Source organism: Salmo salar, chromosome 10 (genome assembly GCF_965601325.2).
Source record: "Salmo salar chromosome 10, fSalSal1, whole genome shotgun sequence".
In the NCBI taxonomy this organism is placed as follows: domain Eukaryota; kingdom Metazoa; phylum Chordata; class Actinopteri; order Salmoniformes; family Salmonidae; genus Salmo; species Salmo salar.
The window spans coordinates 66,066,382-66,093,141 of record NC_138300.1 but is presented as its reverse complement, the minus strand read 5'-3'; the positions used below and the strand labels follow the sequence as shown (position 1 = coordinate 66,093,141).

Genomic DNA, 26,760 nt, shown 5'->3' with positions numbered 1-26,760 from the left:
CTTGTGATGTGCGCCCCTCAAATGATACAAATGTACCAACAGCCTGAGCACACTGGACTTGAAACAATGATGCGAATGTATTATCTATTTAATATATTATCTTGACCAGTAGTAGTGCTCCCAAGTCAAAATGCCATGTGCATTCAACAGGTTACGTTTACAAGTGAGTGTAAAAAAAAAAAAAAAATCAAGATCAGGAAAAGTTTGCGGTGTGCCTGAGAGTTCCTGTTGAACACCGGTTGGGAACCACTGGGCTATAGGACCACATTTTCTTCAAAAATGTATGAATATTTATTCAAATAAATACACACTGAAATAGTAAATAATTTAAACAACATAAGCATGTATCCAAGAAAAACATTATCTTGACAAATAAATTAACACATTTTTGCAATGTCATTCTTTAGGCATCCCTCCTCAGAAAAGCGCACTTTGAAATACTTGAAAGTTCAATGATTCAGTCTTGAGTTTTGAGCATTTTAAATTCTCTTTTAGAAGCTTATCAGGACAGAGGTCCCTAAGGGAATGCGCTGATCTGTCCCGAACAATCCTTCATCCACGGACCGGGTGACGTCTTTCTTTGGTCCAAGTTCCTGTTCTTCATGGTCCATAACTGACTCTGAAGGAGACGAAAGCAGATAGGATTAAAACAATGTTTTACCGCCCGAATTTTAGTCATTCTCAGTCAGATATCATTAACATGGCATAAGTTGTGTAAAATTGTGTAAAACTGCAAAAATGTCTCGCACTACGTGGCAGAATGCGTAGACTTGTAGGACATTTTCTGTAGAACTCCCCCAAAAATTCTCTGCCCCATCAAAATGTGTAGAATTGAAGGAAATTAACTTAACAACTGAAAATGTTCTCTTTGATGTCAAGAGGAGGGCGACTAAAATGTTTAGCCAGGGCTAGGGCTGGGCTAGGCCCTGATTGTAGGCATCTGTCAAACAGTAAAAGTAGGCAAGTCTAACATGGTTAAAACCTTTCATAGGCCTGTGTATATAAGGGAAAGATCACATGTGTTTTTTTCTTTCATGAGAGTACTTTAATAATATATCTCCACTCAGGTGTATTTCAATAATTATATAAAATAGGCTATGCTGAATCATTTTTAAACATTTATCCCCTCACCATTGTTTAAAACCGCTCTATTGTGCGTAAGGGTCCATGCTTTGCGTCTTACCATATTCGGAGTGTGGTAGCTAATCTCCCAAAGCCATTCAGGGAGCTCTGGCCATGCGGCTCTCGTGCTGTCCCGGGGACCCGCTCTCGTCGTCCTGTCGCGTTTTAAAGTCCTGAATAGCCTTTCTGTTCTGGAAGTCAATCAGTGCCATGGTGATCACTGCATTCCAGCAGTTATCGTCACCGGAGCACCGAAAATCTATCTCCTTATTGTCCGTGGTAACAATGGTGAAGTAGACAAATTTGCCGGTGCGCTCAACACAGTCCACTTTCTTGATAGACTGGAGTTTGAGCTCCTTGCTCTTGGTGCGCTTCTGTGTGTCGGCGTAGATGTTGAGGCTATCCGTGGTCAGGACACATGTCTTCCTTTTCCAGAACTGAAGGAGGTTGTCACTCCTCTTCTCCAGCTCTCCCTCTTTTAGGACCTCGGAAATCTGCTCTGCTGACATTTTCATGGTTTTAGTATCAGTGATACAATTCTGGTTGTGTTTTATATTTCTTTTGAGAGAAGCAGACGCTGGCAGAGGTGGTCGTTTCCTCAGTTGTTTCTTCCGAAGTCCTCGGAGAAGGAGCTTCTCAGCGGAGGCTTGATAATCCAGAGTTGCGTTATGAATGAACAGAGAGTGGTGGAGTTAGTTATATATATATATATATATAGCAGAGAGTCCGGGCCCTTCCCACTTGACGTCAGTCGGTTTAGGAATGCATCAACAGTTGCCTGAGTAAATCATGGTGGGCGTGGGGTCGGAAGTCCTGGCGCTGGGTTTAGCTAACTTGGAACTAATTACATCTCCAACATGTTAATTAGTAACCACGCATCCTACTTGAGTGCTGAATCCAAACATTGACCGACACAGTAATGACTTTGACTCATGCTTTGAGAAAAACGGTCTTATTACCAGAATACCAATAGGACAAGGCAATTCAGTCCATAGCAAAATCACTTCTGATCATAAACATTCTTTGTGGGATAAATGTCATTAGAAATGCAGTATTATAGCCAATCTGTATTTATGGTAAAGGTCTGTTATTAAATATATATTAATCATTTATTTGATATGTTTCCATTTTAATTCCTCCCTTGCTGACTCTGCAACATGTGTGTCTGGGTGATGGGAAAATGGCAGACAACGGATTTCCATTCTAAACAAACTGATAATAAAGTGTATTATATTATTTTCTATCAGTATTCTACCAGTTACAGTTGAAGTCAGAAGTTTACATACACCATAGCCAAATACATTTCAACTCAGTTTTTCACATATCCTGACATTTAATCCTAGTAAAAATTCCCTGTCTTAGGTCAGTTAGGATCACCACTTTATTTTAAGAATGTGAAACGTCAGAATAATAGTAGAGAAAATTATTTATTTCAGCTTTTATTTCTTTCATCACATTCCCAGTGAGTGAGAAGTTTACATACACTCAATTAGTATTTGGTAGCATTTCCTTTACATTGTTTAACTTGGGTCAAACATCGTTTTGGGTAGCCTTCCACAAGCTTCCCACAAAAAATTGGGTGCATTTTGGCCCATTCCTCCTGACAGAGCTGGTGTAACTGAGTCAGGTTTGTAGGCCTCCTTGCTCGCCCACGCTTTTTCAGCTCTGCCCACACATTTTCTATAGGATTGGAGGTCAGGGCTTTGTGATGGCCACTCCAATACCTTGGCTTTGTTGTCCTTAACCATTTTGCCACAACTTTGGAAGTATGCTTGGGGTCATTGTCCATTTGGAAGACCCATTTGCAACCAAGCTTTAACTTCCTGATTGATGTCTTGAGATGTTGCTTCAATATATCCACAAAATGTTCCTGCCTCATGATGCCATCTATTTTGTTAAGTGCACCAGTCGCTCCTGCAGCAAAGCATCCCCACAACATGATGCTGCCACCCCCATGCTTCACGGTTGGGATGGTGTTCTTCGGCTTGCAAGCCTCCCCTTTTTCCTCCAAACATAACGATGGTCGTTATGGCCAAACAGTTCTATTTTTGTTTAATCAGAACAGAGGACATTTCTCCAAAAAGGACAATCTTTGTCACCATGTGCAGTTGCAAACCGTAGTCTGTTTTTTTATGGCGGTTTTGGAGCAGTGGCTTCTTCCTTGCTGAGCGGCCTTTCAGGTTATGTCAATATAAAACTCGTTTTACTGTGGATATGGATACTTTTGTACCTGTTTCCTCCAGCATCTTCACAAGGTCCTTTGCTGTTGTTCTGGGATTGATTTGCACTTTTTGCACTGAAGTACGTTCCTCTCTATGAGACAGAAGGCATCTCCTTCCTGAGTGGTATGATGGCTGCCTGATCCCATGGTGTTTTTTCTTGCGTACTATTGTTTGTACAGATGAACATGGTACCTTCAGGCGTTTGGAAATTGCTCCCAAGGATGAACCAGACTTGTGGAGGTCTACTTTTTTTTTCTAAGGTCTTGGCTGATTTATTTTTGATTTTCCATGATGTCAATCAAACAGGCACTGAGTTTGAAGGTAGGCCTTGAAATACATCCACAGGTACACCTCCAATTGACTCAAAGGATGTCAATTAGCCTAACAGAAGCTTCTAAAGCCATGACATCATTTTCTGGAATTTTCCAAGCTGTTTAAAGGCACAGTCAACTTAAACTTCTGACCCACTGGAATTGTGATACAGTGAATTATATTATATAATCTGTCTGTAAACAATTGATGGAAAAATGACTTGTGTCATGCATAAAGTAGATGTCCTAACTGACTTGCCATAGCTATAGTTTGTTAACAAGAAATTTGTGGAGTGGTTGAAAAATGAGTTTTAATGACTCCAACCTAAGTGTATGTAAACTTCCGACTTCAACTGTATCTATTCTATGAGTATTCTACCGGAATTCTACAGGTATTCTATTCTCTGTTTCTCAAAATAAACAAACAAAACACCTATTGGACCAGCTTGTCAGACATGAGTCCTGCTATTTCAGTGGATGTCACATTTCACTGAAACACCCCCAAACATCCTCAGGGCAATATTCAACTGTAGAGGAGGACGCTTAATCAGGCCATACGTCAGCAGCTCCCCAAGCAGAATGGGTACCAAGGGTCAGCTAAAGTACCAGCAGAAACAGCAGATACTCAAAGTGTATCTCTGGTAGACACAGTTGTGTGCTGTAAGGGGAGAGTTGATGGCCCCTCTGTATCTGTGCTATGGTTTTGCTAAGATATGGTTGTGATCTAAGATAGGAGTTGTTGGTTCTGAATAGGGTTGTAAAATTCCGGTAACTTTCCCAAAGTTACCCAGGTTTCTGGAATCAGGAGGGATAAGTAAGAAATCTGTGAATCCTCTAACCAGGATTTCTGGAAACCCAGGGAATTTGAGGAAAGATAAGATGTGTTTCCTAGACCTTATCTTTGTTTGTAGCAGGCTTCAGCCCAATATATGGTAGAAAACACAAGTGTCTTCCGGGTGGGTCGCAGACAAAAGCAGAAAAAAAGACACGCATTGGCCACATGGATGTTTCTGCGCAATTCCCATTTTTTTAAATGCTGCATGAAAGTATCTGCAACCTACCAGTATGACACTTGTCTGTTGGGTTTTAGATGGATGAAGGCTTAGATTGCTGCAAATGTACCAAGTGTCTGAAGCTTCTAAAGAGTGTGTGTGTGTGTGTGTGTGTGTGTGTGTGTGTGTGTGTGTGTGTGTGTGTGTGTGTGTGTGTGTGTGTGTGTGTGTGTGTGTGTGTGTGTGTGTGTGTGTGTGTGTGTGTGTGTGTGTGTGTGTGTGTGTGTGTGTGTGTGAGGGGCAGAGGAGGAAGGATGGATGAGGCAGAGATGGGAGGATGAAGTGGGGATGTCAGCAGCTAATAACTCTCCAGGTTAGCCCTGAGGCCAATGTCACCCAAATGCTAACACCAGTGAACGAAATGTGAACCCCTGTCCAAAATCTTTGTGTGTGTGTTTGTATTTGTCTACTCAAGTGAGTATGGTGATCTTCAACCAAATGTCATTTCTTTGATGGATGTGTTCCCAGCACCCACTTCAAACTCTTGTGACCAGTGAAGAGGTTTCTCTATCAGCCTCTTTTCAGACTCCTCATGGAAACAACAGAGGCACTACTTCACCAGTCCCCTCTCTCACACATAGAAAACTGCATTCTACCTTCTAACACATACAAACACACACCAATCTTCTTAAAAGCACAACTCTCCCTCATTCCCCCACTGAAACCCAGAGAAAACTGTCCCACATACAACCTCAAAAGCACACAATTGGCTTAGGGTTGTTGAGGTCATCTTGAGTCATTCTCAACACTAAACAATTGCTTATTGACGTTCAGAACGTAATTGTGTGACTTGATCACGGTTAGGAAAAAAGACTACTATTACTTGACATAATACATAGTTGTAAAGCAATTATAGCAAATATAGTCAAACTTGAATGTAATTGTTAATTCCTTATATTGAATAGAGATGTGTGATGCACTTTTATGACCTCTGACTATACATTGCCTTCAGAAAGTATTCATACACCTTGACTTATTCCACATTTTGTTGTGTTACAGCCTGATTTCAAAATGAATTAAATATATTTTTCTCACCCATCTACACACAATACCCAATAATGACAGTGAAAACATGGTTTTAGACATTTATTGAAAATGAAATACAGAAATATCTAAATTACATATATATTCACACCCCTGAGTCAATACTTTGTAGAAGCACTTTCGGCAGCGATTACAGCTGTGAGTCTTTCTGGGTAAGTATCTAAGAGCTTTGCACACCTGGATTGTACAATATTTGCACATTATTCTTCAAAAAATTCTTCAAGCTCTGTCAAGTTGGTTGTTGATTATTGCAAAACTGTAACTAGGCCATTCAGGAACATTTGATGTCATCTTGGTAAGCAACTCCAGTGTAGATTAGGCCTTGTGTTTTAGGTTATTGTCCTGCTGAAAAGTGGATTTGTCTCCCAGTGTCTGTTGGAAATCAGACTGAACCAGGTTTTCCTCTAGGATTTTGCCTGTGCTTATTCCATTTCTTTTTATCCTAAAAAACTCCCTATTCCTTGCTGATGACAAGCATACCTATAACATGATGCAGCCACCACCATGCTTTAAAATATGAAGAGTGGAACTCAATGATGTGTTGTTTCGTATTTGCCCCAAACATAACACTTTGTATTCAGGACATAAAGTTATTTTCTTTGCCAAATGTTTTGCAGTTTTAATTTATTGCCATAGTACAAACAGGATGCATATTTTGGAATATTTTTATTCCGTACAGGCTTCCCTCTTTTAGCTCTGTCAAATAGGTTAGTATTGTGGAGTAACTACAATGTTGTTGATCCATCCTCAGTTTTCTCCTATCACAGTCATTAAACTCTGTAACTGTTTTAAAGTCACAATTGGCATCATGGTGAAATCCCTGAGTGGTGTTCTTCCTCTCCAGCAACTGAGTTAATAAGGACGTCTGTATATTTATGGTGACTGGGTGTATTGATACACCATTCAAAGTGTAAGTAATAACTTCAACATGCTCAAAGAGATATTCAATGTCTGCTTTTTTTATTTTTACTCATCTACCAATAGGTGCCCTTCTTTGCGAAGCATTGGAAAAGCTCACTGGTCTTTGTGGTTGAATATGTGTTTTAAATTCACTGCTCGACTGAGGGACCTTACAAATACGTGTACGTGTGGGCTGCAGAGATTAGGTAGTCATTCAAAAATCATGTTAAACCCCTAGAGTCAATGTCCATGCCCTCAGGAAAATCTAATTAGGAAAATCCAATTAGCATAATAAAAAATCGTCAGTTTAAGCTAGAGATATCTTTTTTTGTTGTTGCATTGGCTGCATCTCAATCTACCACATCCGCCAATGTCGCGCTTCTGCTTCTGCGATGAAAGGTGACAGAGAGTGGTGTTTGTCAGACCATGAGACATGCCGAAAAACGGTCGTCTCACAAAATCGTCTGTAGTGTCCAAACGGTTTGGAAAGATGAGACTCCCACAAACACGATATTGTTCTCCATTTTGCTCTACAACCCCCACATCCGTCTTGAGACTGGTCTCAAGTCAGTACAGCTGATCTGCCAACTTCTGTCTGTAGCATCCGAACAGTTTCGGCTACACACTATGACCCCTCTGTGGAAACGTGAGACTCTCACGAACACATACAGTACCAGTCAAAAGTTTGAATACACCTGCTCATTCAAGGGTTTTTCTTTATCATTTTTTTTTACTATTTTCTAAACTGTAGAATAATAGTGAAGACATCAAAGCTATGAAATAACACATATGGAATCATGTAGTAACCAAAAAAGTGTTAATCTTACATCTAGACGCTCCGCTAGCAGAACACCTGCTCCAATATCCAATGATGGGCGTGGCGCGAAATACAAAGTCCTCGAAAATCCGAAAACTTCAATTTTTCAAACATATGAATATTTTACACCATTTTAAAGACAAGACTCTCCTTTATCTAACCACACTGTCCGATTTCAAAAAGGCTTTACAGCGAAAGCAAAACATTAGATTATGTCAGCAGAGTACCCAGACAGAAATAATCAGACAACCATTTTTCAAGCTAGCATATAATGTCACAAAAAAGAAAACCACAGCTAAATGCAGCACTAACCTTTGATGATCTTCATCAGATGACACTCCTAGGACATTATGTTATACAATACATGCATGTTTTGTTCAATCAAGTTCATATTTATATCAAAAACCAGCTTTTTACATTAGCATGTGACGTTCAGAACTAGCATTCCCACCGAACACTTCCGGTGAATTTACTAAATTACTCACGATAAACGTTCACAAAAAACATAACAATTATTTTAAGAATTATAGATACAGAACTCCTTTATGCAATCGGGGTGTCCGATTTTAAAATAGCTTTTCGGTGAAAGCACATTTTGCAATATTCTGAGTAGATAGCCCGGCCATCATGGCTAGCTATTTTGACACCCACCAAGTTTGGTACTCACCAAACTCAGATTTACTATAAGAAAAATTGGATTACCTTTGCTGTTCTTCGTCAGAATGCACTCCCAGGACTTCTACTTCAATAACAAATGTTGGTTTGGTTCCAAATAATCCATAGTTATATCCAAATAGCGGCGTTTTGTTGTGCGTTCAAGACATTATCCGAAGGGTAAAGAAGGGTGACGCGCCCGGCGCGTTTCGTGACAAAAAAATTCTAAATATTCCATTACCGTACTTCGAAGCATGTCAAACGCTGTTTAAAATCCATTTTTATGCGATTTTTCTCGTAAAAAAGCGATAATATTCCGACCGGGAAACCCTGTTTTCGTTCAAAGACTGAAAATAAAAACATGGAGTCGTCTCGTGCACACGCGGGCCAGTCTCATTGTTCTCAGATCGACCACTTACCAAATGCGCTACTGTTTTTCAGCCATGGCCTGCAAAGTCATCATTCAACGTTCTGGCGCCTTCTGAGAGCCTATGTGAGTGTTACAAAATGTCACGTTACAGCAGAGATCCCCTGTTTTGGATAGAGATGATCAAGAAGGCCAAGAAATAGTCAGAGAGGCCGCTTCCTGTTTGGAATCTTCTCAGGTTTTGGCCTGCCAAATGAGTTCTGTTATACTCACAGACACCATTCAAACAGTTTTAGAAACTTTGGAGTGTTTTCTATCCAAAGCTAATAATTATATGCAAATTCTAGTTTCTGGGCAGGAGTAATAATCAGATTAAATCGGGTACGTTTTTTATCCGGCCATGAAAATACTGCCCCCTATCCATAACAAGTTAAACAAATCAAAAAATATTTTATATTTGAGATTCTTCAAAGTAGCCACCCTTTTCCTTGATGACAGCGTTGCACACTCTTGGCGTTCTCTCAACCAGCTTCATTAGGAACGCTTTTCCAACAGTCTTGAAGGAGTTCCTGTCACGACTTCCGCCGAAGTCGGTCCCTCTCCTTGTTCGGGCAGCGTTCAGCGGTCGACGTCACAGGTCTTCTAGCCATCGCCGATCCACCTTTCATTTTCCATTTATTTTGTCTTGTTTTCCCACACACCTGGTATTCCTTCCCTCATTACATGTTGTGTATTTAACCCTCTGTTACCCCCATGTCTGTGTGTGTAATTGTTTATTGTTGAGGTTGGCACGCTTCCGGCTGGTTTGCGCCGGGTTTATTTGATTACCCGTGCTTTGTGGCAGCCTGTACTTTGTACTTGTGTTTTTGTACTTTGTGCTGCCTCACTGGTTCGTTGGGCATTTGTTTTGTGACGCAGTTGCGTTCTGTGTAATGATTGCCTTAGTAAAGTGCTTTGTCCACTCCTCTCTGCTCGCCTGCGCCTGACTTCGATGCACCAGCTACACTCACCTCTTGACAGTTCCCACATATGCTGAGTACTTGTTGGCTGCTTTTCTTTCACTCTGCTGGTCCAACTCATCCCAAACCATCTCAATTGGGTTGAGGTCGGGTGATTGTGGAGGCCAGGTCATCTGATACAAATCTACATCACTCTCCTTCTTGGTCAAATAGCCCTTACACAGCCTGGAGGTGTGTTTTGGATCATTGTCCTGTTGAAAAACAGGACAAGTTCCGGCACCAGTTCCGGCACCTGTTCCGGCACCATCCCCCACACCACTACCTGCCTCCGTCCCATCTGAGCCGGCACTACCTGCCTCCGTCCCATCTGAGCCGGTCCGCGGAATACCCCTGTCCCTCCCGAAGAGCTTTGATGGCGCGCCAGGGAAATGCAAGGGATTACTTCTGCAATGCGACCTGTACCTAGGCCGAGGCTGTCTCCGGGAGAGACAGGGTTGCCACTGTCATCTCAACACTGACCGGACAGACCCTGGACTGGGGTGCCGCAGTCTGGGAAACGGGCGGACCCGAGGTCGAGTCCTATTCCGACTACGCCAGGGATCTAGGACCGCCTCGAAGTTCGCCCTGGAGTTCTGGACCATCGCGGCCTGCACCGGATGGAATAAGTCGGCTCTGGTCACCGTGTTCTGCAGCTGACTGCAGGAGGAGGAACAGATGGAGTTAGCCTGCCATGATAACCTGTCACTCGACCAGCTAATCAGCATGACGATTCGTTTGAACAACCTCTTGCGGTCCCGACGGAGACCTGCGTGGAATCCGGAGCCCATGGCTACACCTGCTCCATGGCCAGAGCTGATGGAGGTGGGCTCTACACGTGTGCCCGGGGCATTTGCCCTATTGTGGAGAATGGGGTCATTTCTCCCTGACCTGAGGAGGTGACAAGCCAGGGAATTCCCCTGCCTCAACCCAGGTAGGATGCAAGATCTCCCCTCCTTTTCTGTCAACTCAACCAGGGTGTTTTTCCATTAAATTCCCTGAATACCCTAGCCCCTCACTCCCATTAGCTCTGATTGATTCCGGAGCTGCCAGGAATCTTTTGGCCACTGCACTGGCCACTGCATTACGCATTCCTTTGGTTCCCCTACAGTCACCCATTCTGGTTCGAGCCCTGGAAATTCATCCAATAGGGACAGGGCTCGTACATCACATCACTGTTCCCGTTTCTCTGCTGACCTATAATACTCATTTAGAACAGATCACCTTTTTGATTATAGACACCCCCACACACCCCGTTGTTTTAGGTCTCCCCTGGTTGAGTTGACATAACCGTGTTATTTCCTGGTGTGAGAGGAGACTGCTGGGTTGGTCACAGGAGTGTCAGGGGAAGTGTCTTGCGGTGTCAACACCACTACGGTGGAAAGTCCGGACCACGCCCCTCAAGTGGAGTTACCGGAGGAATACCAAGATCTGCACCAGGTTTTATCTAAGACCCAGGCTCAGTTGTCTTTCTAGAGACTTTTCAACCTGAAGATCACTTTTCAGAGTTCCATGTTGTCTTGAAAGCACCAGCTCTTGACCGCATTACCGTTTTTTACAATCGCTAGGGCCCATTTCTCAATGCTTAGGTCACTTTTTCAAAACTCTTCACACAGTTCTCCTAACTAATTTTCAGCTTGGCACAGCAGTTAATTTCACGTTCAAAATGCCCTAAAACTAACAAAACACTTCATACATGTCTCAAATCAACTCGTTCTTCCATAACACTAGCAAAGGTTGTCACCCAACAAGCACACTTTGTCACTCATAAAACAATGACCTAAAAAAACACTAACAACAGGTAGCATTACACCATTTTTTCTTTACAAAACAAGAATGACACCTCTCTACTGCTTAGAATTCACTGCAGTATATATATCAGACATGATGCAATATGCTTCAATATGTTTTATGTCATTGAGTGATTCCAAAATACAATAATTTGTATATACACCATCTACCGATACAGATACAGTAGCAATACTAGTCAACCCTGTCTTATGCATTTAGCCACAGGTTCTCATCCACGTCACATCTTATGTCATCTTGGGCAACACACCTAGGAAATAATCTTTTGGCATGCCTGGTCCATCCCTGGCAATCTTCTGCAGATATGTCCAGGCATCCAGCATTCATTGCGTCCAGGAGGGACATTTGATCATGTGGATGGTGGTCATAAACCTTCCACCTCCATGAGGAGAATAATTCCTCTATGGGGTTGAGGAATGGAGAGTAAGGTGGGAGGAAAAGTGACACCATCCTGGGATGGGCTGCAAACCACTCTGTGACTGCACGGGAGTGGTGAAATGCCGCATTGTCCCATACAATTACAAACGTTGGCCGATTTCGCCTCATTGCACCCCTTTCCTCACCTGGCACAACCCTTCCATAGAGGTCATCTAGGAATGAAATGAGACGCTCGGTGTTGTATGGCCCAATTAGCGGTTTGTGTAACAGCAATCCATCAGAGGATACTGCTGCGCACATTGTGATGTTGGCACCCCTCTGGCCCGGGACATCCACTGTGGCTCTTTTCCCAATCCCATTCCTTCCTCGCCACCATTGAAACCAGCCTCATCCACAAAGATGAATATGTGGGGTGTTTGCCTGGCTTCAATCTCCATGACTCTTTAAAATAAATCCACAAGGCAACATAAGAGATAGGATATTACGGTAGTTTACATTATACCTAAAAACATGCCATTGTGTGCCTCTGCCCTGTTTGGTTTTGTTTAAAACCAGTTCTGTATTTTATAGTCATCTTACCTGGACTTAATGGTTTCTGAGTTGCTTGACTCGTTCAGAGTTCCTCTCAAAGGGGACAGTGTACTAAGTAACTAGGTAACTGCTTCATCCTGACTTGATTTTGTTTCAGGACTCTAGAAATATTTGTTATGCTTACATCGTCTGTCAACACTCATCCTGAATCTCTGTGAGTTTTATGCCATTGTTTCTGATGAGCATATCAATGATTGCAGTTTCCTGCACAGCAGTGAAAATCCTACCTCTCCCGCCTGTAGGAGGTAACCGTTGGGTCCTAAGCAGAAATGCAAAAACAATTACAATTACACACAAGTAGGTTTGGAGGCATTGCTCAATTTACTTCTGTAATGTACAGTTCAGTCATATGCCCTTGCAGAATGCACATCTTACCTGTTGTTTTGCCAGAAATTTCTCAGAATAGATGCCACTGTTGAGCGTTGCCAATTTGGCTGCACTCTCAGAACAGCTTCTCTCATTGATAGACCATGATTTATTACATGATCAATTATAGTAGCCCTAGTCTCATATGAGACTACAGCTCTTGATCTTCCTCTCAGTCTTCTTCCACCACGTATACGTACTCCTCTCCCTCTCCCAGCCACTCTGTTCCTCTGTCAGCCACTTCTCCATCTCTGGCTGGGTCCATGTTTACATTACAGTACAACATTATTCCTAAGATGTCCCCTTTTGTATAGATGGTAATGTAATTGAAAGACTAACACCTGGGTAGGTGTTCAGCTACAATGGGAATCAGCTGTGGTTGGTCTAATTGTTTTGATAGTATTTCATTTTTTAGATTTGGAATATATTTCAATACGGTATTACTGTAGAAATGTAGCAAATTTATGTCTTATTCAATTTTGTGTTATTTTAGGTTTTGAAGTTAAGTTTAACAGTTTTGAAAAAAGTATGTAAACGTGTGCAAATTTGCCTGTAGGTACATAGAGTTTTGGTGGTGGTCATGTCTGAGTGAGAAAGGAGTTCATGAAATTTGAAAGATGTAGTCATTGAATGCATTTTGTGCCAAAGCAATGAAAAATGATCCACAGTTTAGCCCACACAGACTGCTGTTATGCTCACTGTGTGAAGAGTTTTGAAAAAGTGACCTAAGTATTGAGAAATGGGTCCTAGCGATTGTAAAAAAAACTGTAAAACAAAATATCGATCCAGGTTGGATGTGACAGCAGAGATGAGGTGTGCACTGTGGACCACGCCCCCTTACTTTGAGAAGCTTGATGCATGTATCCAGCACACTCATCTCATTAATGGTGGTGAGATACGATACATTATGTCAGACTCATTTGAAATTGTCTATCATAGCCCCACATTAAAAGTATGTGATGGTGAGTTGAGAAGACAATCAGAAATACTGTTAGAATGTTTTTCAATTGAGTGCCATAGTCCCAAATAAAAAACTAAACATTGGCTGTTAATTACATAATTTTGTTCACGTGCAAGATCTTTCAGATATTTAAATGGAGTCGTGGGCCAAAAAAAGTTTGGGAACCCCTGACTTTTTGACTCAAGATATAACAGCTTTTAATTTTTAAATAATTTGTAACATTTCTACAAATATAATTCCACTTTGACATGATGGGGTATTGTGTGTAGGCCAGTGACACAAAACCCTTTCATGTACACCACATCTATTAACACCAAGACTGACTCAACACACCTGCCTCTGTGGCACCAGGCTCTGCTGCTGAGTAAAGAGGTGTGCCATTGCCTTCCTTACCACCCAGCCTTTCTCCCTCCCTCTTTTCCTCCTCTTTGTTTTAGCGTCCTGTCTCCCTGTTGCCTTTCAGTGTGTGTGCGGGTCTGTGTGTGCGTGCAAGGCCAGCCCTAGCCTTTTGGAGACCATAAGTCACATTTTGGTGTGGGGCCCCCCACCTCAAGGGCCATATTTGTTTTTGATGGTGGAGAGAAAGTCGTTTTATAGTTAATTTCCTGCAATTTTACACATTTTTGCCATAGGATGGAGAGAAATATTGCAGTTTTAGATTAAGTTTACTGTAATTCTACACATTTTGCCATAACTTATGCCACGTTAATATGATATCTGCATGAGAGTGACTAACCAAATCAATGGGGGCTCCGTGGAGGTCAGGGCCCCTGGGCACGTGCCCTTCATGCCCGGTCGATAATATACCATGACTACTACAAGTTAGATAGCTGGCTAGACTCATTTACCAATCTAAAACATGTTAGCTGACATGGACCGTAAGTGAATGACATAACCAGAGAAAATTTGCTAATACACAACCAAATGTTGAAATTGCACCTTGTGTATTTTACTATTCTAACCCTCCGTGTGTGTGTGTGTGTGTGTGTGTGTGTGTGTGTGTGTGTGTGTGTGTGTGTGTGTGTGTGTGTGTGTGTGTGTGTGTGTGTGTGTGTGTGTGTCTGTGTGTAGGGAAGAGACATGACTGGGCAGTGAGTCAGCTGTGTGGATTAGTGCTTTCCTGGGAGGAGGGTGTTTACAGAGGGAGGGCCAGGTGTGTGTGTGTGTGTGTGTGTGTGTGTGTGTGTGTGTGTGTGTGTGTGTGTGTGTGTGTGTGTGTGTGTGTGTGTGTGTGTGTGTGTGTGTGTGTGTGTGTGTGTGTGTGTGTGTGTGTGTGTGTGTGTGTGTGTGTGTGTGTGTGTGTGTTTGTGTGCCCTTGGGCATGTAGAACAAAATCAAAAGGTTGATTTACTCATTCCCAGTGTTTGACCTTTCTGTTCTTTCCAAATCGAAGAAATGCTAATGTTGTTGCTACGTATGCTAACCAAGGCCCATGAACGTTGGATAAACTGAAGATGAAACAATTTCTAGCAACAATGACAGGATGGAAGTTTGCTTAAAAAATGTATCTTTGTTATTAAAACCTTCCCCCTGTTGTTAACATCTTAAAACAAAATAGCTGCCTAGCGTCACCCATGCAAGAGTTACAATACTACCTAGGTGGTGGATGAGCTGATCTAGTCCCACACACACACACACACACACTCACACGCATGTCTAATTACTATAGCTGTGTAAATCCGATTTGTCATTGTTATTCCACATCCCCAGCCTTGTGGATCAGAACAGCTCATCCTCTAGGAAGCTTAAGATCTGTGGGTGTATTTTGACAACCTTGGCTCCACCGCAACCACCATTCTCATCCACTCCAAGTAGACAAAATAAAAGAAACTCAGAGAGAGAGAACGCACACTATCATGTGTCATCGACTGCTGTGTTTCAGAGAGCTCTGTTCAGTGTTGCCCACATCAGAGTTACAGGGCAACAGCTAGCCACATCAAAAAACAATCCCTCCCTTCAAATATTATTCTAATCTAAACACTACTTTTCAAATAATTTGATATTAAATTACATCAAGCTAAAATGCCTTTGAAAGAGTAATTACCACTGAGGTTATCAATGTGGTCGCCATGGACACGGTCAAAAATGTCAAGTTCCTCGGCGTACACATCTGAGCTGAAGTGGTCAAACCACATGGACACCGTAGTGAAGAAGACATGGCAGCAACTCTTCAACCTCAGGAGGTTGAAGAAATGTGGCTTGGCCCCGAGGTCCCTCACAGTGTTCTACAGGAGCCCCATCGAGAGCATACTGTCAGGCTGCATCAGGGCCGGTACGGCAACTCCACCGCCACTGACCGCAATGCTCTACAGAGGGTGGTATGCTCAGCCAAGCACACCATTGGGTAGTCACTGCCTGCCCTCCAGGACACCTACAACACTAGGTATCGCAGGAAAGCCAAGAAGATCAACAAAGACCTCAGCCACCCGAGCCATGGCCTGTTCTTCCCACTTCCATCACTCAGACGTAGACAGTACAGGAGTATCTTGGCAAAAACTGTACGACTGGCCAACAGCTTCTACCCCCAGACCATCAGGCTGACAGACAGACAGACAGACAGACAGACAGACAGACAGACAGACAGACAGACAGACAGACAGACAGACAGACAGACAGACAGACAGACAGACAGACAGACAGACAGACAGACAGACAGACAGACAGACAGACAGACAGACAGACAGACAGACAGACATGTAACAAGTTGGTGGAAAGGAAGAACAGAAAGGTACATGTCAGAACATGACCCCTTCAGTGTCTAGTCTGTCTACCTCCCTCTGTCTACCTCTATACTGGCACGCGATTCTCTGTTAATGACATGTCAGGGAAAGAAATGTTACTTCTCTGACTCAGTTCACTCTACCCAGGGGCCAAATAAAATAACCTCTTGTTTTTTTATTGTGGTGTGACAACGTTTAAAGACATGTTGCTTTTTTCTGTTAAGGTCGTGTTTGATAACAGAGTAGGAGCGATTTACAGCGCATTCGGAAAGCATTAAGACCCCTTCCCCTTTTCCACATTTTGGTACGTTAAAGCCTTATTATAAATTGGATTAAATAAAACATTTTCTTCATCAATCTACACACAATACCCCATAATGACAAAGCGAAAACAGATTTTTAGAAACTTAAATAAAAAAAATTGAAATAATTTTTTTAAAAGTATTCACGTAAGTATTCAGACCCTTTGATATGAGCCTCGAAATTGATCTCAGGTGCATCCTGTTTCCATTGATCATCCTTGAGATGTTTTTACAACTTGATTGGAGTCCACCTGTGGTAAATTCAATTGATTGGACATGATTTGGAAAGAGGCACACCTGTCTATATAAGATCCCACAGTTTACAGTGCATGTCAGAGCAAAAACCAAGCCATTAGGTCAAAGGAACTGTCCGTAGAGCTCTGAGACAGGATTGTGTTGAAGGTCCCCAAGAACACAGTGGCCTCCACCATTCTTAAATGGAAGAAGTTTGGAACCACCAAGACTCTTCCTAGAGCTGGCCGCCCCACCAAACTGAGCAATCGGGGGAGAAGGGCCTTGGTCAGGGAGGTGACCAAGAACTCAATGGTCACTCTGACAGAGCTCCAGAGTTCCTCTGTGGAGATGGGAGAACCTTCCAAAAGGACAGCCATCTCTGCAGCACTCCACCAAACAGGCTTTTATGGTAGATTGGCCAGGCAGAAGCCACTCCTCAGTAAAAGGCACATGACAGCCCGCTTGGAGTTTGCCAAAATGCACCTAAAGACTCTCAGACCATGAGAAATAAGATTCTCTGGTCTGATGAAACCAAGAATGAACTCTTTGGCCTGCATGCCAAGTTTCATGTCTGGAGGAAACTTTTCCCCATCCCTACAGTGAAGCATGGTGGTGGGAGCATCATGCTCTGGGGATATTTTTTAGCGGCAGGGACTGGGAGACTAGTCAGGATTGAGGGACAGATGAATGGAGTAAAGTACAGAGAGATCCTTGATGAAAACCTGCTCCAGAGCGCTCAGGAACTCAGACTGGGGCGAAGGTTCACCTTCCAACAGGACAACAACCCTAAGCACACAGACAACAGAAGAGTGACTTCCGGACAAGTCTCTGAATGTCCTTTAGTGGCCCAGCCAGAGCCCGGACGCTCACCATCCAACCTGACAGGACTTGAGAGGATCTGCAGAAAAGAATGGGAGAAACTCCCCAAATACAGGTGTGCCAAGCTTGTAGCGTCATACCCAAGAAGACCCGAGGCTGTAATCTCTGCCAAAGGTGCTTCAACAAAGTACTGAGTAAAGGGTCTGAATACTTATGTAAATGTGATATTCATGTTTTTTATTTTTAAAGAATAAATATATAAACCTGTTTTTGCTTTGTCATAATAGGATATTGTGTGTAGATTGATGAGAAGAAAAACAAACAATGTAATCAATTTTAGAACAAGGCTAACATAACAAAATATGGAAAAAGTCAAGGGGTCTGAATACTTTCCAAATGCGTTGTACATATCAAGGTAACATCTTTTTGCAGGTGTTTATTCATTAATTAGATAGATGTGTTTGTGTGTATGGATGTGACGTGTGTGTGACGTGTGTGTGTGTGTGTGTGTGTGTGTGTGTGTGTGTGTGTGTGTGTGTGTGTGTGTGTGTGTGTGTGTGTGTGTGTGTGTGTGTGTGTGTGTGTGTGTGTGTGTGTGTGTGTGTGTGTTAGTTGGAGAGGCATTAGGGGTCTATTTATAGACAACCTAAACAATAAGGTAGAGTATGGATGGGCTGGTGACAATGGGTTGTTGACATGTACCGCAGCCCGGGAGCCACACAGTATGTAACAGCTGCACAGTGTGACACGTTTATGACTGGGGCATGTCACATACACACATACACACACACACACACACACACACACACACACACACACACACACACACACACACACACACACACACACACACACACACACACACGCACACAGTCAGCTCTCCAGTGACATGCCCTTGTGTTGAGATGTGAAAGCTATTTGAGGCATTGTTCAGATAAGCCGTGTGTGTGTGTGTGTGTGTGTGTGTGTGTGTGTGTGTGTGTGTGTGTGTGTGTGTGTGTGTGTGTGTGTGTGTGTGTGTGTGTGTGTGTGTGTGTGTGGCCCCTCTGGCATTTACAAACGTGGGAAAAATCACAAATGGCAGAGTAGAGGAAGGGATAGAGAGATGCTCCACTGTTTTGAGCAACCATTGGGAAGAATGTTGCTGACTGTATAAAATGGAGTACACAGCCATGCAATCTCCATAGCCACATATTGGCAGTAGAATGGCCTTACTGAAGAGCTCAGTAACTTTCAACGTGGCTATGGACTTCCAACAAATACGTACGTGAAATTTCTGCCATGCTAGAGCTGCTGTTATTGTGAAGTGGAAACGTTTAGGAGCAACAACGGCTCAACCGCGAAGTGATAGGCCACACAAGCTCACAGAACGGGACCACCAAATGCTGAAGACTTTTCTCAGTTTTAACACTCACTACCGAGTTCCAAACTTTCTCTGGAAGCAACGTCAGCACAACTGTTCGTCGGGAGCTTCATGAAATGGGTTTCCATGGCCGAGCATCAGCACCCAAGCCTAAGATCACCATGTGCAATGTTAAGCATCGGCTGGAGTTATGTAAAGCTTGCGGCCATTGGACTCTGGAACAATGCCTGCCCCAATAAATAGTGCCAACTGTAAAGTTTGGTGGAGGAAGAATAATGGTCTGGGGCTGTTTTCATGGTTCAGGCTAGGCCCCTTAGTTCCAGAGAAGGGAAATCTTAAAGCTACAACATACAATGACATTCTAGATGATTCTGTGCTTCCAACTTTGTGGCAACAATTTGGGGAAGGCCCTTTCCTGTTTCAGCATGACCCTTTCCTGTTTCAGCATGACAATGCCCCGTGCACAAAGCAAAGTCCATGCAGAAATGGTTTGTTAAGATCGGTGTGGAATGAATTGGATGGGATGAATTGGAACGCCGACAGAGCCAGGCCTAATCGCCCAACATCAGTGCCCGACCTTACTAATGCTCTTGTGGTGAATGGAAGCAAAGTCCCTGCAGCAATGTTTCAACATCTAGTGGAAAGCCTTCCCAGAAGAGTGGAGGCTGTTATAGCAGCAAAAGGGGGACCAACTCCATTATAATGTCCATGATTTTGGAATGAGATGTTCGATGAGCAGGTGTCCACATGCTTTTTGGTCATGCAGTGTAGCTAAGATGTTGAGTTGACAGTTGCTGGATCCAGGTTCGAGTCCTGGTCGGCACAAACCCCTAAGTTTGGTGCAGTATGTTTTGGAAAGATATTTCAGAATAATGACATTAAATTTCATACACCTTTACTGATTCAGTGACCATGTTAGACAATCTTGATAGAGATAATCACATCATTGTTTTGGCCACCTACATTAAAATTAAAGTCAATGTCAAAATTGGCCAGGCAATAATATCAGGTGACATACTCCGTATTTGTGTCGTTCCACGAATCGCCTTTTATGTCCTTGTGACAATATGTGTTAAAATGTTGATAAAACACTACATTTAACAGTTGGATCACAGTTAGATAAAAGGGTCTGCAACTTACCATGAGGTATTCTATATCAGGTGAGCAAAAGCTAGAGATGTCTTTTACACAGGAAGCACTGCACCAGTTGTTGTTTATGAAGAGGTACACGTTCTAATTGAACTAAACCATGTTAAACATTCCAAAAGTAGTGTGTTTTCATTTAAATCAATTTTAACCTAATTAACCCCAAAGTTTTCATCATCACTCTAAAGCCCTAGTTATTTTGTTACTTTGACAAAGTCATTTTCTGAAGATTATTATTTAATTCTTGTTATTAATTATTAATTTACATTTGGCTCTCAGGTTTAAAGCTGGAATCCTTAATGCCTGAAACTTCAAAAATGTCTGTTTGGGATATTACAACAACAAACATTGCAAACAGCGAACAATGTTTTTTTCCCTCAGATATCATTCCACACGCGATAGAACAGAATAATATATACTGCAATTTATTTTACTACGCTGCTGGGTGCTCTTCACCTCGGTTTAATCAACAATGAACAAACAACAACAAAGGAACTGGGGGCGAATAATGGCACTGTTTCTCCTAATGTGCATTCGATCTTTAAAGTCTACCCTGTTAAGTGAACTGAACTCTAATTTGAATATAGTAAAGGTAAGAAACAACAGAGGGACCTGGGACTTCGTCAGTGGGCAAAGAGTCCTCAGATTCAGGGTTCTTAATGGCCACAAGGTTGGGGGACAGCTCCTCACTGACACTGTCAGAATCTGATTCCTCACTGTCATACAAAAACCTCCATAATTTCCGCATTCCTGAGTTGTCTCCTTCTGAAAGACATTGCTAATGCTACAGCTTAGCTCACTAGCTACATACATAAACAACAACACTGAATGGCTCCAAGTGTCAGGGGTGACATGATTGGCTGGCCGGTGTGGTGGCACTGATGACTTGTCTCCACAGATGGTTTGTTTACATAGCAGATTAGGATCATTAACGTGGCAGGTTAGGGGAACTAACTAAGCAGGTTAGGTGAATTAACATAGAAGGTTAAGAGAACGAGGTTAAGGTTAGGAAAACGGTTAGGATTAGGCTTAGCTACAATGATACCGTTTTCAACTGTTGTCCCCAACGCGACCTCTAGATAGAGCTGTTAGATGGCTACTCCATCTAGCCAAAACAGCAGAAACGTAAACAAATATAAACGTAAACAAACCATTTGTGGAGACAAATAATCAGGGTGTCCCAGTAAGCAAAATGACTATGAAAAGACGTCTTTTCCAGCTGTTGAAGTTAGGTTCAATTGAGGCTCTGAATTAAAGGTGAAAAGACATATTTCCGGTATGTTTAAAATACATATTTTCCAGAATGTTAAAAAGCGATCTTTTCCAGACGTTGAAAAATAATTATTTTCCGGATGTTAATAATATGTATTTTCTGGATGTTGAAATCAGGCTCATTTCCGGTTCTGAATGAACATTGAAAATCCTTATTTTCCGGATGTTGAAATCAGACTTATTTTTGTTTCTGAATGAAAGTTGAAATAACGTAATTTATAGACGCCTATGTTTGGGCAAAATCAAGGCTGGTCCAGACCGGACAAAATCGGAACCAAACATTGATGTCTATGATTGGTTCAGATTTGGTCCGGAATGGACCAAAAACCAATGTCCGTGAATGTTGAAATCAAGGCCGGTCTAGACAACACCAAATCTAAACGAAACATAGACGTCTATGATTGGTTCAGATTTGATCTGGACCGGACCAAAAACCAACGCTCGTGGATGTGGAAATAAAGGCCATCTGAACCAAAAAAAAGACGTTCAAAAGGCCTCGCTGTCGGTCCGCGTTTACTGAGGTGTAGCCTACAGTGTTGCTTGAAATATCATTTTATAAATGCCCATCTATGTGGTAAGCCTACCTTTTGTATAACACCAAAAAACGATGTATGGTCTGTACAGGATAAAAAAAAATCCAAAGACATCAGCTCATGCTTACTGTGGTGTAGCCTACCGTAGAGACGCACGCTAGAAATGGACAAGCAAAATATTTTGCACCCCTGCCTTTGATAAGGTGGGCACTGCTTATCACAGGGCGGCATCAACGCTCACCTAAAATGCCCTTATGCCACTTGTTGAGAGAAATTGGCATTGTTTTGGGGCAGAATTATGTGTTGTTGTTAGAGGTGCATCTTGGTCAGTTTAGTTCAGAAAATGCAGCCCTCGTCAATGTGCCGCCATGGGCGGCCACCAAATCCTGCCTATTGAGCAGGCCGGCCATGATAACACCGGCACATAAATCACTATCAGAAAATGGTTTGAGTGGTAATCATTTCTTTATTTACTGTTTTGTTCAAGTTTTCAAGTACTGGTGACAAATCATGCATTCCGATTCTTGCATAGATTGTAATGGAGACATATGATGTATGTAGAGTACTTTTTTGAATGTTGTACAGATTATTATGAACTAGTGCAAAGTTATTTGCCGGCTATGTGTGGAACCATGTTTGTTGACATCATTCAAAGCATTCTGGGTATCATGTAAACATATGTCAGACCAAATATGTTATAGCAAAACGAGGTGAAGGGATGGGTCACTCATCTTTTGAGTAAATTTCCAGAAGTAAATGATGGCAAGTGAATGATGGTAGATGACACCCCCTCCCCCCTTTTGCCTTCAACATACATACTGCAAACAGACCCAACTCATATTGTCACCTCTTGTCCGTGGTTGACGCAGAAAAAAACATTACTTCAGACTACTTTAGACTTAGAAAGGGTTTTACTCCATTATTTTGATCACTGGTGAGCTCACCCTTGATGTTTATTATTTATTTCACCTTTATTTAACCATGTGATGAAGTGTAAATAGTAATTGCTATTAGCTAATTCATATTATGGTTTCTATCAACTGAGAGTTAAATATGACTGCTTGTTTTACGCTTTACTAATGTAGCCAACTTTTTCAGATTTGGGTGAGAATTGTGTTATGCTGTTGCTACTTCTGTGAATGTCTGAACATTGCATTGAAAAGTAAGGACATAAAATTGTAAAGACTGTTTGTGCAAAATGTTTCTGCGGAAAAAAAACAGTGACCAGCTCAAATGCTGACTGTTGTGTCAATCGTAACTAGACATTCTAATGAAGCGATCGAATCACAACAGTTTGAGTGTACACTGCAAGGACCAATGTAGAATGATCACACCTGTGTGATCGTATGCATCATAGGGTTAATCAAGAAAATATCAATTCTACTTATGAGCTTGTCTGACCACTATTGTCAACTTCAAATTTCAGAATCTCCTAAAAGAGCCACTAGCTGGCGTTTCAACGTTTCATTACTACAAAATCCTACATTCTGTGATCGATTTGAAATTAAACTAAATGAATTCATAATTATCAATAAAAATTCAGTTGAGGACCCACGGATTCTATGGCCACCAAAGGTTTTATACATTTTTTAATGCAGATGCATTTGTATCTGGGTTGAATAAATCACAATTAAAGAAGATATCAGAATTAGAAATGTTGTTAAGTGTATTAGAGAATTCTCAAAAAGCACTATTTACAGACCAGGTATTGATAGGATAGAGAGCAGAATGTGCCATCCATCGAGTTAGGTTCAACCACTACTTTCCATGGTAATCGTCTCAGTCGTTTACTGGCCAACAAGCTGCGCAGTAATGATCAATTAGCTGATATAGAAAATACTGAATCTGAAACAGTGGAATTACTATCAGACCCCAAATTAATCAAATATTCCCCCACTTCCAAAAATAACTGTACATCTTTGATTGTAAATCAACACCAAGCCAGACTAAGTCCTTGCTAAAAGAATGAAGAACTCCTCTTCTCTCAACAGAGGAAGTCACCTTGCTGGTAGCCCAAATCTCTCTCAGTGAACTCAAAAGGGCATTGTATAACATGATTAAAGGCAAATCACCTGGATGGGACAGTATTCCTTCTGAGGTCTATTTCATTTATTTTGTACCAATTAGGTCCATTGACAGAAACTTTAACAGAACACTCAAATCAATTCAATCCGGCCTCAGTAGATGGAATAACATCCCAGTCAACATTACATTTAAAATACTCAATCAGTGTGAGGAGTGAAGTCTCTGATGGGTATTGACTAGAGCAGTGAAGTCAGGTATAGTTTCTGATGTCGCTATGTGCAGGATTGATGAGAGGTGAGAATCAGTAAGAGATGATCTGTGCCTTGACTTGTTATATTTCATCACTGAAAATGTCTGTTCGCATACATAGGTTGACCCAAACAGTACAAACGTTTTCTGAGCATGACTCCTAATCTTTGGAAAGTTTTGTTCATCGAGAGATGCATAGCACCTCGTCAGTGACATTGTTTTGAATAGTTCTCCAATCACTGCATCAGACTGAAGATCGATAAGCTCAAGTTGCAGGTCAGTGGGAGCGTTGTCCACATTGGAGGTGAAAGGAGAGGAAACCAACAGCATGTCATTTTCCAACACTTTGAAATCCTCAAAACGAAGAGAAAACTAACCGTTCAAAGCACGCAGCAGCAATGTATACTTCTCCCACTGGTCATCTGATAGGGCACAGACTAGTAGTGTCGGAAGGTGGGTGAGATTGTTGGCTTCTACTTGGTAGGTCAGGAGGAGCAATTTTCCTTTGAAGGCTTTGACAAGGCTGTACATCTGATTAGCAAAAAGGCCCTTCCCTTGTAGTTTGGAATTCAGTTCATTCATGAGGGCCATGATGCCCACGGTGAAGGCAAAATCAGCCAACCATTCTTTATCTTGCAGTTGAGGGAAATCCACATATTTTCCTTTCATTTGCAAAACCTCAGCAATCTCCGACTTCAGGTCCCACACCCTTTTAACCACCTTTCCCAAACTCAGCCATCTCATGTTTGTGTGGTAGGGATATACATGACCCGACTCTGTCTCTTCCAACAGTGAAACAAACTGCCTGTGGTTGTTCTCTTATGAAGGTTACCACTTTAGTGACTGTATCCACAACAGACATGTCCCCCTCAGAGAGAGAGAGACACAGCTGCATGTGAGCACTCACATTTTTCAACATGTTTTTCACAAAAGGCTAAATTTGGAGTTAGATGAACTTTGATTTTTTTTGGCAGGTACATATGCAGGATGCTACCTTCCACAGCATGGCCTTCACTCCAGATCAAAACTCTAAACCTACAACCTAATTTTGACCAAAATTAACCGGAGAGATTACTGCTTCCAAGGTTTCCTTTTTCCAAACTAAACGGAGGGTGCTCTAGCAAACAAACAGCAGAGACCTGAGGACACCATTCCAACCTGGAGTAGTGTTTGGACTGAAAAATGAAAAGAAAAGACAAATAAAGAACATTACAATTATATATTTTACTTAATGGGGACTGAATGCTGAGTTAAGGCTCCCAGGCTTGCAAGGACAGACCAGATGAGGTAAAAGGTGTCGAGGCCTTTGGGCCCAACAAGTGGCCGGAATCTTTGAAGCATCCTCTGAAGCCCCCTCCTGCTGTTCAAAGACCATTTTCCACAAGAAATCTGCATCCAGAAATAAAAGCTTCTCCCAAGTGGGTGTGACACCTACTCCCGTTGAACTGCTGCTTGCATTCCACCTGGCGATCTGTCCACCATCTGCCCTGTTGGGGCGAGTGACTGAACTTACGATGGCGAGCCCCAAGTCATTATATATAACTTTTTTTTCTTGTGCCTTTTGCTATTTGCCTCATGACTCCTACATACTTTGTTGACTACAAACTTTTTTTACCCAACCGTGGGACAGACTATGTTTGTTCCCACACTCGGGACTCTGACTCGCTATTGGTTACACAGACCTATGGCCTCCCATCCTATTCTAACAACTTTTGCTGGCTTTGTATTCATATTACCTGATGAAATTGCTGTGCAATATGATGTTGTTGCCATCTGATGCACATTCAGATGTCATAAATCAGCACAGCAGAGCTCTCCCTGTCCTCTGCCGTGCCCTGATTGTATTACCGTTGATGATATCTGGAAATGTGCATGTACACCCTGGCCCATCTACTGTTGCTAGCCCCAATTCTGACTTGTGCTCTGATATCTGCTTCACGGATTTCTGCTCTCGTAAAAGCCTGGGTTTCCTGCACGTTAACACTAGAAGCTTAATTCCTAAAATGGATCAAATGAAAGTGTGGGTTCACAGCTCCAATCCAGATGTTTTGGTCATTACTGAGACGTGGTTAAGGAAGAGTGTTTTGAATACTGATGTTAACCTTTCTGGTTATAACCTTTTTCGGCAAGACAGATCTTCCAGAGATGGGGTAATGGCAATCTTTACCAAGGATCACCTTCAGTGCTCGGTTGTCTCCACCAAGTCTGTCCCCAAACAATTTGATTTGCTGGTTTTAAGCATTAAAATTTCAAATAACTCTTTGTTGACTGTTGCTGGGTGTTATCGTCCTCCAACAGCACCAGCCTGTACCCTACCTGCCCTAAGCTCTCTCCTGGCCCCTTACACTAAGTGTGAATTTGTCCTGCTAGGTGACCTAAACTGGGAAATGCTTAAACCACCTGACCAAGTCCTAAAGCAATGGAACTCCCTAAATCTTTCTCAGATTATTACCAATCCCACAAGGTATGATTCCAAACACCCAGAAAAGGCTACTCTCCTCGATGTTA

At 42.2% G+C, this 26,760-nt stretch overlaps 1 protein-coding gene across 2 annotated transcripts; it reads right to left on the bottom strand.

Moving 5' to 3' along the window:
• Positions 1-274: 274 nt before the first annotated feature.
• phlda2 (pleckstrin homology-like domain, family A, member 2) lies at positions 275-1,815 on the bottom strand. Of its 2 annotated transcripts, none has more exons than NM_001141526.2 (2): positions 1,184-1,807; positions 275-619 (listed from the first exon to the last, which is right to left on the bottom strand). In NM_001141526.2, the coding sequence occupies exon 1, from the start codon at positions 1,635-1,637 to the stop codon at positions 1,221-1,223; it is 417 nt and encodes a 138-aa protein (NP_001134998.1). In that variant the 5' UTR covers positions 1,638-1,807; the 3' UTR covers positions 275-619; positions 1,184-1,220. The 2 variants fall into 2 exon arrangements, with proteins under 2 accessions (NP_001134998.1, XP_045543127.1); XM_045687171.2 differs by lacking the exon at positions 275-619 and adding an exon at positions 631-940 and having other exon boundaries at positions 1,184-1,815.
• Positions 1,816-26,760: the final 24,945 nt, after the last annotated feature.

Bases quoted from the DNA above. Each gene is read 5' to 3' on its own strand.
- phlda2 (XM_045687171.2), bottom strand. From the start codon at position 1,637: ATGAAAATGTCAGCAGAGCAGATTTCCGAGGTCCTAAAAGAGGGAGAG.